General features: G+C 33.3%; 2 protein-coding genes across 5 annotated transcripts; one reads left to right on the top strand and one right to left on the bottom strand.

Moving 5' to 3' along the window:
- The first annotated feature begins 2,598 nt into the window (after positions 1-2,598).
- HDA12 (histone deacetylase) lies at positions 2,599-8,783 on the top strand. 4 transcript variants are annotated; one of them, XM_014764138.3, is made up of 15 exons: positions 2,599-2,787; positions 3,468-3,580; positions 3,694-3,811; positions 4,775-4,849; positions 4,953-5,172; positions 5,297-5,343; positions 5,582-5,667; positions 5,803-5,911; positions 6,109-6,158; positions 6,233-6,323; positions 7,135-7,205; positions 7,445-7,543; positions 8,110-8,193; positions 8,282-8,348; positions 8,577-8,783. In XM_014764138.3, the coding sequence occupies exons 1-15, from the start codon at positions 2,751-2,753 to the stop codon at positions 8,657-8,659; spliced, it is 1,350 nt and encodes a 449-aa protein (XP_014619624.1). In that variant the 5' UTR covers positions 2,599-2,750; the 3' UTR covers positions 8,660-8,783. The 4 variants fall into 4 exon arrangements, with proteins under 4 accessions (XP_014619624.1, XP_014619625.1, XP_014619623.1 ...); XM_014764139.3 differs by having other exon boundaries at positions 2,600-2,787; positions 5,297-5,360; positions 5,575-5,667; positions 8,110-8,182; XM_014764137.3 differs by having other exon boundaries at positions 2,600-2,787; positions 5,297-5,360; positions 5,575-5,667.
- A 999-nt stretch (positions 8,784-9,782) lies between these two features.
- On the bottom strand, positions 9,783-12,797 carry LOC100527219 (uncharacterized). The gene is made up of 5 exons (NM_001249631.2): positions 12,483-12,797; positions 11,893-12,028; positions 11,486-11,553; positions 11,322-11,408; positions 9,783-9,991 (listed from the first exon to the last, which is right to left on the bottom strand). The coding sequence occupies exons 1-5, from the start codon at positions 12,657-12,659 to the stop codon at positions 9,911-9,913; spliced, it is 549 nt and encodes a 182-aa protein (NP_001236560.1). The 5' UTR covers positions 12,660-12,797; the 3' UTR covers positions 9,783-9,910.
- Positions 12,798-13,677: the final 880 nt, after the last annotated feature.

Raw genomic sequence — 13,677 nt, 5'->3', positions numbered from 1 at the left:
TATTTTAAATTCCATATTTTCGAGGTTACACAAGTATAAATCCTCACAAAAATAACTTGGAGATGGAATTACTAGAGAAGATGTTTTGGTTGTTGTACATCTCCCAATATACAAAAATGATTTGTATTTCATTTATTTTTTATATGATCAATATGACCCCTCTGACGACCAAGTGTTGTGTATTAGAATTGTTTAGTATTTTAAGTTTTATTTTTTTAGGAATAATTTCCAAATGACCTTTGGTTGAATTTTGTTAAAAGTTTTTTTTTCTATCGTAGAAATTTAAGCATAATCAAGGTAAAACATAATTGGTGTTACATTTTAATATTAGAGCAGTTTGATTCAAATATGATTATGATTAGTATAATTAGATTAGAAAAAAAGAATATTATGGGTTATTTCTCATGCCATAAATCATAGTTGCTTTGTCATATAATATTGAGACTTATGACTTCAATACTAGTTACTTTATAGTAAGGAAATATTACAAGTGAAACCCGAGGTCAAGGGCAATCGTCCTTCAATTCCTTAAGATTCCTTAAGAGTGTGTTTGGATGAAGAAATTTAAAATTCTGAGAAATTTTAAATTTTAACAATTTCAAATATTTCAATTGAAATTCTTTTATTTTCAAAATTTTGTGTTTGGATAAACAAAAATTAAAATTGTGAGGATGAAAGAAAATGAATGTAAAGATCATAGAAGATATGGTTAATGTGCTTTAAAGAGAAGAATATTGATGCAATATGGGGAACCGGGACACGACGGTGTACACCACCATACCTGACCACAATCAACCGCTCAAGGCATGGCCCAGGACCTCCACATCGGCGAGCACCTTAACCGCGTGATAGGCAGCGACGACTGCTCCCCTAATTGGTGAGTGCAGTTCTATGTGTCCCCTTACGCCCGCACCCAATTGACACTCCACAAACTCAGACGGTGTTTCTTAAGGAAGAAGATCATCTGCGTGAAGGAAGAGTCGCGAGTTCGAGAATGGAATTTCAGGAGGAACTTTGTGGAAGAGAGGATGAAAGTTATAAATGAAATACATGAACGATTCGGAAGGTTCTTCTATCAATAAGAGAATTTCAATTTCTTACATTTTAGAAGGAAATTAAAATTCTACATTTTTAGTTGTTTAAAATTTTGTTTTAAATTTCCAAAAATTTAAATTCTTCATAAAAAACATCTAAATAATGAATTTTAGACTAAAAAATTTAAATTCTCTGATAAATTATTTTTCTCACTTAAAATTCTCTATCTAAATACATTCTAAAGGTAATCCCACCGAACTAACCTAACTATAAAGAAGAAATCCTTGAAAGAGTAAAGAATACCCGGAACAAATAATTGTAGAAATCCATAATTCAAGATTTGTTGAATTCAAAAGGAGTCAACTACCATCCTTTAAAGGTTATAATTCCACTGAGACAAGGTTATGGTTGAGGGAGATAAAAATGATCTTTGAGTGAGTACCTTACCTATATTAATAATGAACTTATGTCACTTTTGTGTTAAAGGATGAAGTTGAGTTTTAGTGGAGAAATATGAGGGACATCATGACCATTTTGAAGAATACCTTAGAGCAAAAAAAACCTTTCAAGGTAGTATTCTCGGAAAAAGTGTCTCTAAGGTTGCGAGGGACCACATAAAAATATATGAGATGCACAGCAAAAGCATGACAATAAAATATAAAAAAAAGAAAAAGTTCAAGGTCTTCCTGATTTGGTAAACCCAACAATTTATTATTGATAATACAAATTATTCTTGAAATCTCAATTACATTAATGAGGAATAAGAATTTAGGCTGTTTATATTTTGGACCAATCTAGTCTCCTCTTAAAATAGGTCTGATCATATTTTCACCTGTATATCGAATTCATTTAGGTTTAGACTGAATTAGGATCCGAATAATTGATCCGGCCAAAATTTAAGGATGAGTTATGGTATCGACATTGTTATTTAATGGTTATCGACATTGAGGCTGCAAAAAGTTATTTTTGAGACAGGTTGCAAATAATTGGTGGATTGTATAACAACTAGATGTCCTATACAATTTGGTGCAATTTTTGCTATTGAAAATTGTCCTATACAGTTTGTACGTCGACAAGCAAATTCAGTTGCTCATTGTTTATCAAGAGTATCTAGATTTTATGTTAGTCTTGATTATTTTGACTTCACTTCCTAGTTGAATTCACTCTTTTATTAAGAATGAAATGACACAAGCATGTTTTTTATTAAATAAAAAATAGTTTTAAATATTAAATATATTCAAAATAGGTGCCTAAATTTTTATTGGTTAAAACTAATCGTTAGCAATTTCCAACTAAGTCTTTATAAACTAAAGAAATTTGAATGTACAAAAAAAGAAGCTAAAGACATTTTAATTAAAAGTAGGATTTTATAGTTAGTTTATGGCAATTTAAACCTACTAAAAGAATGAGAACTTTTATAACCAATTTAAAAACATCTGAAACTTAATTAAACAAAAAATAACGTAACCAAGATCTTTTTTTTTTCTTTAATTTAGAGAACTAGTTGAAAATTTATAATGTTCAAGAAGCAACCAACAAATTTGATAAAAATGTTATTACGTTCTGTAATTATATGGAAGATTACAATAGAAAAAAGCGAAGGGGCACATAGAAGCGAAGCGCGAAATGGCACACAATTGATATCATCAATGGCATTCTATTGCTAGCCATTTTCTCCTTTCGCTAATTCTTCTTCTACGCTCTCTCTGCAAAAGATGCCTTCCAAGGACAAAATCGCTTACTTCTACGACGGTGCGTTTTCCTCTTCTATTTCACTTCCATCCTCTCTAAATCGATTTCCTTCCTTCCTTTTTTTCTTTTCTGTTTCCTCCGATTCTTCTTTCGCGGAATTGAACTGTTTGAAGTTCGTCAACGCTCTTCGTTTCGACTCGGTCTTCTAATTCCTAGCTCACTTCGTTCCTGACTATCAAAACCCTAGCTAGCTAACCCTATTCCTATGCTCGTTGTGCTTGTTGCTGCGTTTGGTTGCAAGAAAATTGTAAAATAAAGAAATTAGTTTGCGTTTAGAACTGTTTTGGATTTCAGATTCTGCTCCTTGATTAGTTCAATTCGTGTTCTGTAAGCTTTAACGCTGTGTATTTTGGATTGTTGCTGAAATTTTAGTTTTTTTTACATTTTATTTATATTCGCTCTGTTGGGTAAGAATATCAGCATCTCTAATAGCAGGCGAGTTCTGTGAGGAGATGTTCAATCTTGTATTCCAATTAGTTCTAGGTTTTAAATTGTGGTTACATCCGCAATTGTGGCTGCAATATCATGGATTTGGTGCATTAGCCGTATTTATTTGCCAAGGATTGCAGGTAACTGCAACCGTAATGTAAAACAGTTGCTGCAATATTTTTTCGTATCCGCTAGTCTTTGTTTTTTGCATGTTTTCTGTATACTCAAATACTTCAATCTTCATATTGCAGGTGATGTCGGTAGTGTATACTTTGGGGCGAAGCATCCAATGAAGCCCCACCGGCTTTGCATGACTCATCATCTTGTTCTCTCATACGATCTTCATAAGAAGATGGAGATTTACGTTAGTTACATATGTTGGCTGTTTTTGTTTTTCTGTTGCCCCAAATTGTTGATTATTGGTGTGGCTGATTGCATAATGTTGTTCTGATTGTTTCTCTTTTATGTATGATCCAGCGTCCACACAAGGCTTATCCTGTTGAGCTTGCCCAGTTTCATTCAGCTGATTATGTTGAGTTTTTGAACAGGATTACACCTGACACTCAGCACTTGTTCTTGAAGGAACTGACAAAATGTATGCTTTTCACAGTTTTAAACTCGTTTAGATGTGATTTTAAGTTTTTTGTTATGAAGCGCAAACACATAACATGTAATGGGTATGATGCGACCTGGTTACAGGGATAAGGGAATTTCTTAAAATTCAAAATATGATACAACCTAGATGCGTTTACATGAATTTAAAAGAAAACATAGTTTACATAAATGCACAATAATTAAGAAAACATATTCTTAAAATTCATTAATACATATGTAACATAACCATATAAGTGGAGGATGATAACAATTTACGAAAAGAATACTTGTGATTACCGCAAAAATAGTTACCTATATTTTTTTCCCTTGTAAGAAAATCTACACTTTCTCCAATGCAAATGCCTAAAAAATAACATGTTTTTCCCAAATCCATGTTATGATGTCCAAAAAGCATCATTTGTCCTATTCAGAAAAAGTTTTGGCTCTATAATTGCTCCCCATTTATTATAGCTTTAAGTATGTAGCAGAAAAGTTAGAGTTGTTTTGGAGCTTTATTCCTAATGTATCAGACAATAAAACAAAAAAACGGAGGATACTTGCTGGATACGTATCACATGCATGTTGGAATAGGATATGTATATGACACTTATACTATGCCATCAGAATATTGATGTTACTTTTAAGTTTTAACCAAAATGAGTTTTTCAGAGTAACATTATCCAACCCCAATGTTTATGGCAAATAAGCTTTTGCGGTGGGGTGGGAGGGTGGCATTGGGAATTTCTGTAGAAGATAGTAAATGTTAATGTTTTACCTACAATGTTGTTACTTTTCATCAAAATATGAGCCCCCCCTGTCCCTTCTATAAATTATTGATATTTGACTTCTGAAATTAACAATATCCAACCCTATTGTTTATATAATAATTTTACTTCTATACTATCAATTTATTGTGTAGCTACTAGCTAATAACAAGTTTTTTTCTATTTCGCAATCATTTCAGATAATCTTGGAGAAGACTGCCCTGTATTTGACAACTTATTTGAATTTTGTCAGATTTATGCTGGTGGAACTATAGGTACAATATATTTTTAATAGTGATTCTCTGAATTTTGGTTATGCTTTGTTTTTTCGGTTATGCCTAGTTTGGCCTATATATGCTAATTGATAAGTGCCCGCAGATGCTGCACGTCGATTAAACAATCAATTGTGTGATATTGCTATAAACTGGGCCGGTGGACTACATCATGCTAAGAAATGCGAGGCATCTGGATTTTGTTACATCAATGACTTGGTTTTAGGAATCTTGGAGCTTCTTAAATATCATGCTCGTGTTTTGTATATTGATATAGATGTGCACCATGGTGATGGTGTAGAAGAAGCCTTCTACTTCACTGACAGGTCAGTCAGTTTCTTATATCTTGTTAGATTTATGAAGGTGAAGCTATTGAGAATGTAGGACAATTTTGCCATGCTGCTTGTGATTTTTCTCTATTTTGTTAAATGGAAAACTTTGTCATCACAGGGTGATGACTGTCAGTTTTCACAAGTACGGAGATTTGTTCTTCCCAGGTACTGGCGATGCTAAGGTGATTTTCTTTATTCTGTTTGTATTTTTAGTAAGTTAACTAACTACTCTTGTTTTAGTTGTACCAACCACACTATTTGTATTACAACCTTAGTATTACAATTACACAATCAGGATTTCACTGTTCCCCTTGTAATTTGCTAAGTGGAATGCTCTTTTCTGTTTGAAACACTATATAGATTGGAATGATTTGAACTGATTTTACCATATAAAAGGAAATAGGAGAAAGAGAAGGAAAGTTTTATGCCATAAATGTCCCATTGAAGGATGGAATAGATGACAGTAGCTTCACTCGACTTTTCAAGACTGTAAGTTCAAAATTTTATTTCTTCTTTTTTTGCCAAACTTCAACCTCAATTCTAAAGCTTCTCATTTTAATATTCATTACATTATTTCTGCTTGATGGTATTTTGTCTGAACTTTTTGAAATTCTTATGCTATAGATTATTTCCAAAGTACTTGAAACATATCAACCTGGTGCAATAGTTCTCCAGTGTGGAGCAGACTCGCTTGCTGGCGATCGCTTGGGTTGCTTCAATCTCTCTATTGATGGTGCTTATCTCCCAGCAAATTTCCTATTCTGATGAAAATATCAGTATTCTATGTTAGGGATAAGACTTGATTGTTCTTGTTGGTGTTTTTTTTGTCTATGTTATCAGTCCATCTTTGTTCTTCTCTGTTGGTCTCTATTTAATTAGTGGATAGTTTAGCTTGATTAGAAAAATTATTTTTTGATGTTTCTTTCATAGGTCACGCTGAATGTGTTAGCTTCGTAAAGAGATTCAATTTGCCATTGCTGGTGAGTTTATATCAGTTTATGTTTGCCATTGCTGGTTGAGAATTGAGATTTACACGAATGGACTTCTGCCACAGGTCACTGGAGGTGGGGGGTACACAAAAGAAAATGTTGCTCGATGTTGGACTGTTGAAACAGGAGTTCTTCTAGATACAGAGCTTCCAAATGGTATATTTAGTCAGCCTCTTTTCAAGTATTGAATTGTGACATATTTTACCAAGAATTTATTTTTTGTTAATTGGATTAAATATTTATTGTTCAAGCTTCAAAGTAAGACAGAAACAATGTCGCGTCACGTGAACTGCGAAGTGATGGTGATTTGAACTAGGTTTTATACTATAGAAATAGTGATAGATCCCAACTAAAATGATCAGAATTCATTCCAAAAACATGAAAACAAAGAATACTACAGAACTTTGAGGCTCTGTAAACCTCGTGTCCAGAGGCCCCAAACTCACTCAATGACTGGAATGTCCTCTCCCCTAACTTTCCCTCCTTTTTTCTTTTTATCTTTATTACATCAAATGGTTTCCCCTTTCTTTCCACCTTTGCCACATAGGCAAGGTTGTTACTTGTTATGCTCCAAATCCCTGTTCTTGCTCTTTCTCACAATTCCCATGTGGTATATATCATTGGATTTCTTTAGTTGTACACCACTGTCAGGAATGATGGAAAAAACTGTAATACCAAAATTTTCCTTTGGGAGCATACGAGAGGTTGCAATACATTATGCATCTTGTCTTGCAATATTTGCGCGGAAAATGATTTATCCCCCAAATGCTTTTTATCTTAGCTTCAAGCTTGTGCTTGAGGTTTATGTCCAGATAGAAAATGTAATTTTAATTTGCCTTTACACTGCAAGCTCCTAAATTAATTCGTACATGTCTTATCCAATGAATCAATTCAACATTCTAGATTTAAATTCTGTCTTATTGTTTGCAGAGTGGAAACTTTCTTACCTGCTTGTTCTGTCTTGCAGAGATTCCGGAAAATGATTATATTAAATATTTTGCACCAGAATTTTCTTTGAAGATTCCAAATGGGCAGATAGTAAGTATTTTCTCAATAGTCTTTCATAATATTGTCTTTATTTATTGGGGGTTTTCTCTGCTATTAAATTTAATTTGATTGGTGATTTGGAATTATTGTCTTGTCATATAATATTTCCAATTTCATTGGATATGATTAAATACATATTGTTATAATGTTGACTTTGCAGTGTGTGGTGTCCTTACTCTTTATAATATATACCATGGTCGTACTCATTTTGTTTCTTTTATATTGATCAGGAAAATTTGAATAGTAAATCATATCTTAGCACCATTAAAATGCAAGTCTTGGAAAATCTTCGTTGCATCCAACATGCTCCAAGTGTACAGATGCAGGAGGTGAGTTCATACTTGAAATAGAATCACCCCATCTAGTAGGCAGGCTCAATTATTTTATCATAAAATTGTTTCTTGTAAAAACTGTTTTGACTTTAGAGGCACTATGTTACTAGCTCTTCAACTTTCTTGTATTCATGAACTCTTACAAATGTGGTTAATCATCAATTATTTGCATTGGGAGGTAAATCTTAAATCTTTTAAACAATTGAAGTGGAAAATATTCTTTCTTATAGTGCTTCTAAATTAAGATGAGAGTCGATAGTAGATTGGGGAGAGAAAAGGGTTCAAAACTTGGTTGGCATTTCAGGAACTAAATATCAACTTGTGAATGGCTTTGATTGGGTTCTGCGGATTTATGCATATCAAGTGGAGGACATTTTGATATATGGTTGTATTGCTGGTTTTTTAGTCTAGAGCTGTAGATTTTTCTGTTTTGACACCTGATATCTTTTGTACTGTTACAGCTTGTTTGGATCACACCTTGTGGTTCAACCATGCTCTTTCTTTAATATAATATTCATTTGGCCTCTTATAAAAGAATAACTGATTCAGTAAAACTGCTTAAGCTGAAGGACAACGGCTATGGAAATTGGGCATTTGGGCTCTCTCTCTCTCACGAGACCGAAATCTATTATTTAGGTTATATATATGTTAGTAAACTTGGAATGTCAAACTCGCGATTAATACTTCAATGTCATCATTTTCCTAATGGTGCGACTAACGTTTTTTGGGTCACAGGTCCCTCCGGACTTCTACATTCCAGAGTTCGATGAAGATGAGCAGAACCCTGATGAACGCCTTGATCGTAAGGAGAAAGAAAAAAATATTAATTGCACTTTTGATCTCTATATTTTAGTCATTTTGGCATCTCCGATTTTAATTACTCACGTCTAGTCTTCGTATTTCTCCAATTGATTTATAAATTTTAACAAAGAAAAAAATGTATAAAATGTTTGAAAAAGAATCCTTTTTCCCTATTCCTTCTAACTTGTGCCAAAGTTTAGTTTACTGATTTTGATATTTCTTTTTTCAGAGCACACTCAAGACAAGCACATTCAGCGCGATGATGAATACTATGACGGTGACAATGACAATGATCAAATGGATGTTTCATGAAGTTAGCACTTGCAATGTTGCCTTTTGGTTGGGGAGTGACCATTTAAGAGAGAAGGAAAATGTAATTAGACAAACGCCTAGATGTATCAACAAAGCGGTAGTACTAGCCCAAGAAACTTGTATATTTTGTAAGATTTTTATTATTTTATATATATATATATATATATATATATATATATATATATATATATATATATATATATATATATATATTTGCTCAAAAGTACATTATTCCGGTCTTCCCTATTACCGAATGTCATTTTTTGTGTGGAATGAAAATAGAGGGTGTAAGAACAACTCTGACTAGAGCTGCATAACATTTCTTTTTTTAAGGTGCCATTTCGTAAACAATACTGGCAGTAGAATTGCACGAATTGTCAAATTAGGGAACCAATTGTGTCTTCTACAAGAGCTCTAATTCTGATAAATGAGCCCAACATTCTACGGTACACAATTGCAGCAAATGAAAAAGGTAAAATGAGGATAGAAATCGTGTAAAAAGTTCATCATCACCACCAGAGTTCAAAAAGAAAACCATAATTTGGTCAAAAATATTGAAATTTCTGAATTTTCTAAAAGCAAAAAAATACAGAATTAGCATAGATCTAGAACCCGCCGCCCATAACCAAAAGAGGTCAGAGGGGGAAGAGAGGATTCATCATTAAATGTTCTTATCTAGTTGTTAAGAAAGAATTTAGCTGCTATATTGAACAACAAAGAAAAAAAATAGAGACGAAATTAATTTTTCTAACGAAAGAGATAAGTCAGATAAAAGTTGACAAACTAAATCAATCTGAATTGGAAGGTTCAATGCAGCGGTTTGTATTTATCAGAAGCTTGGTCTAAAATTCCCAAAAAATTAACTTTTTATGATTATATCGGAAATAATCCAGCAAAAGGGGGGTTATTTAGAGCAGGTTCAATGGACAATGGAGATGGAATAGCCGTCGGTTGGTTAGGACATCCTGTCTTTAGAGATAAAGAGGGGCATGAACTTTTTGTACGTGGTATGCCTACTTTTTTTGAAACATTTCCGGTTGTTTTGGTAGATGGGGACGGAATTGTTAGGGCCGAACTTATGACTCCAATTGTAAGATAAGCATGGCAAGAAGTTTCGAAATTCCATATACATATATATCGTGGGTTCAGTGTAGTGTACCACCGAAACATGAAGGTACTTTGACATCTATGAAAACCAATGATTTTATGACTTCACCACAGGATTGGATGTTTTGGCTATTAATAAAGGTATTAGGATTCTTGTACATGTTTGTTTTCTGCCAAAATGGTTTCCAGTAATGATCCGCAAGCATCTTCAAGCAAATCCAACACCTGCCAGTGCCAACATAATGATATGATAAGCAGCACCAACCAGAGCAAAGAATTGTTCTGTACAACACAATAGTGTTTTATATCTTTTAAAATTTAAAATAGGTGGATTTCCTGCATCATCAACAATTTGAGACTAGACGCACGTATTCTGACCAAATTAGTCCCTGAAAATTTTCCAAATTTTGGTTTTTGTTTCTGACCTTAAAAGCATTGATTTAGTCCCAATATTTTTGGAAATAGCCAAACAAGACGAAAATGCGTTAGCTTTAGAGATTAAAGTGTGAGTATTTTAAAAAAATACAGGGATGAAAAACTATTGATTTTAAAAGATGGGGACAAAAACCAAAACTTGAAAATTTTCAGGGACGAAATACACCAAACATTAACCCTATATTATGTCTTGAATTGGCATATTTTTTTCAAGTCACTGAGACATCCTGTTTGTTGGTGCCAAAAGATGCAAATACAAAACTGTTTCAATTTAAGATGTCCTGAAGCAGGTCTTATTTGAGAGAAACTGGAAGCATGACATAAGCTGAACTTCTCACATGTCAAATATGTGCATTAATAACCAAGTCGTTGGTCCGAGTAATACTGGACTCGGTCCCCTAAAGCAAGGTCTTGGATTTGAGCCTTGTGCATGGAAGAAACTAGGTTGGGAGGGAAAAATCCCACTAAAGATGGCCAGTCAAGTTTTCTGACGAAAATTAGTCATTGGCAAAACCAATGGATACTCCATACCAATAACATGTTTACAAAAAAAAATTAAAAAATATGTGCATTAATATATGCCAAATATGTAATTCAACGACACAGGAAATTGTATCTTCAAAGGCACTAACTAAGAAGAATTGATTTCAGTCAGGCAATCTGATACTGCTTCAATGACTTTATCCACCATTATCATGTAACTTAGGCGGTAGGCCCATATGTGTTTCTTCACTTGATAACTTAACCACGTAGTCTAAATAAAGTTCATTATTTGCAACCCCTAGTGTTCTAATAACAAAGGTAAATTTCAGTGCAAAGTATGTGGATATGGGCACTGTCTATACTTCAACCTAAGGGGCTATTGCATAAGGTGGTATATATTAGACATATAGTATAAAACCGGTTTGGGGCCTTTTCAATCGACAGTTTATGCTATTGGGATGGTTTCAGCCCTCAATTCCACCTAGACATGTCCATATAATGCTTTTTTTTCCCAAGTGATTTAATCAAGTAGTATTATCATTCAAAACTATCATAGAACTGGGAAGCAACACTCTACTTCAACCTACAAAATGCACCAAGTGCCAACCCATAACATAACCTAACATGAATAGCATACCTTCTCAAACCCTTGATGTCCACCATAATAAGGATCCGGGACTTCACTTTCATCATGCTTCTTACAATACGAGCACATCAACTTAACCTGCATCATCACCATCACAGTTAGACCAATAAGTATGTAAATCAAAAGCTCAAAAAGAAGAAAAACCTTGCTCCAACCTTTTTATGTGAATCATCCGGTAGAGAATGTCTACCTTTCCACCTATTAAAGGCCTCCAATATGTCCTCTAAAGCATACAACAAAAAGTCCATTAGCAACCAAACACACATAAACAAGATGAACTGAGTCAATCATAAACATTCCATCCAGCTTCTTTAGAAAAAATTCTCTACTTATAGGTGAAAAAATAAGATAAAATGATCTAAGCTTCAACCATAAACTAAAATCAACTTACGCACTTTATTACTTTTGTATAAGTGCTTTCATTTAACTCCTCCAATAGCTCAAATGCATAAGTTGATTTTAACTTACACGAGAAACTCAATTCACTTTCCCTTCTTATTTTCTTCTCTGCTAAGTACTTACACAGAAGTCTGTCACATCATAATAAATAACCAAACACTACCTTTGTTCTGTTTGTCCATAGCAAGAATGAGGTCAAAGTCAACGAAATCAGAGGGCTTGATTGGCCTCGAAATAGAAGTTATCAGAATCCCACGCCTCTTTGAAGCTGCCCTCATTCTCGGATCCGCTTCATTTCCCTTCAAAAATCACCACCATCCCCCCATTATTCAATCCAAATAATATAGACAGTCATTCATTTCCATCCGTAAAGCATTAATTTTTCTTTTTTAAATTTCCTCGTGAATTTTATAGGAAAATATTTCACGATTTGCTGTCATTCATCAAATATAGATTCAGCAACAATGGAAATTCTGTTTTTTTACAGAATTATGCATGCATCTAAAAGTCCTTTAATAAATAATATACACACAAAATCCAACCACAAACAGGCATATATGATAGTAAGTTTTTAATAGCTATCTTAAGAATCATTGCAATGAGATTTCTGAATGATGGACCGTGTAAAAACGTTACACATTCCTGTTAAACTAAAAAAAGTGAAATCCCATCATAATTTTTCTTTTAAAAAAATGATCTTTTTGGATGAAATGACATAAGGGTGTTTGTTTATAGATAAATAAATAAACCCACCTCGTGGTAATTGATGGTGCCAGCGGAATCGATTTTGAACTTCGAATTGAGGCCACTTTCGTTGACTAAGTCAGTGAAGACTCCTTCGGCAGCGGGGCTTCTGCAGATGTTGCCGAGGCACACGAAGAGAACGGAAAACGGCTTCGTTTCGGTGTCTGTGACGGAGGGTGAAGCCATTGACGCGCGAATCGAAGAAGAGAAACGGATTTTGCAGGAAATGGCAAAAGGGGTTGTTGGGTTTCGGTTTCTCAGAGTTAATAACTTTGCAGTTTACGAAGAAGAAGAAGAGAGCTTCGGGTTTGGTGAGAGGAGGAGGAGTTGGGAACAGTGACAAAATGGTAAATTAATGACCCTCAGTATTATTGGCTTACATAAAGGTTAACTTGACATAAGAACATATTTATTCTAATTAATTAATTATCTTAAAATTTAATGAAATATTAATTAAAAAAAGAAATTTATAAAGTCTTGGTATAAGTAATGCAAAGGACGTGGAAAGGTGAAATAAGTACAGATTACAGTACAACTTAAAAATACTTTTATTTTGTATTTATTATTTTATAAGAATATGAAGAATTTTTTTAAAAAAATATTTAATAATAATAATTATTATCATTATTATTATTACTTAAATTTGACATAAGCTGTTGGATTCATTCTCATCCTTACTCACACGACATTGTCCTCGAATTTGACGTCAGAGGAGCAACACTACATGCTTCACCCCCAACCAATTTTGGTTTGAGAGTTGATACGATCTCAAGAAAGAAACCCCCAATGGAAATTATTCTCTTGTTTGAGGTAGTATTTGAGGGATAAAAATGTTCACGAGAAATTATTGGAAGACCATAAGTTATCAAATAAATTTTAAAGGACTGAAATTTAAAATATAAAGAAATTAAAGGACTAAAAACTTAATTACACTTATTTTATTTGATGATTATAATGTTTTTATTTTATTTTAATAGCTTTTTGAGGGATGTTTTTTTATTAGATATCACTATGTCCCCTAGCCCATTGAGAAGATCAATTTTTTTGCGATTTAATTTGGGTCAATTTTTGTAATTTGAAAATTTTGCTAGTAAATATAAAAAAAATACTTAATAAGTTTGTTATTAATTGGATAAAAATTGAATAAAAATTAGTTCGACAATCGACGGTATAAATGGATGACAAAATTTTCAACAATTAAACT

The sequence above is a fragment of the Glycine max genome, chromosome 11 (genome assembly GCF_000004515.6).
Source record: "Glycine max cultivar Williams 82 chromosome 11, Glycine_max_v4.0, whole genome shotgun sequence".
In the NCBI taxonomy this organism is placed as follows: domain Eukaryota; kingdom Viridiplantae; phylum Streptophyta; class Magnoliopsida; order Fabales; family Fabaceae; genus Glycine; species Glycine max.
This window is presented reverse-complemented; position numbering and strand designations above follow the sequence as displayed.

Bases quoted from the DNA above. Each gene is read 5' to 3' on its own strand.
- HDA12 (XM_014764137.3), top strand. From the start codon at position 2,751: ATGCCTTCCAAGGACAAAATCGCTTACTTCTACGACG. The intron at 5,173-5,296 runs GTCAGTCAGTTT...TTGTCATCACAG, and splicing joins GCCTTCTACTTCACTGACAG to GGTGATGACTGTCAGTTTTC. The intron at 8,194-8,281 runs GTTAGTAAACTT...TTTGGGTCACAG, and splicing joins ATTATTTAGGTTATATATAT to GTCCCTCCGGACTTCTACAT.
- LOC100527219 (NM_001249631.2), bottom strand. From the start codon at position 12,659: ATGGCTTCACCCTCCGTCACAGACACCGAAACGAAGCCGTTTTCCGTT. The intron at 11,554-11,892 runs GTAGTGTTTGGT...TGTATGCTTTAG, and splicing joins TATGGACAAACAGAACAAAG to AGGACATATTGGAGGCCTTT. The intron at 9,992-11,321 runs GTATGCTATTCA...TGGCACTGGCAG, and splicing joins GACATCAAGGGTTTGAGAAG to GTGTTGGATTTGCTTGAAGA.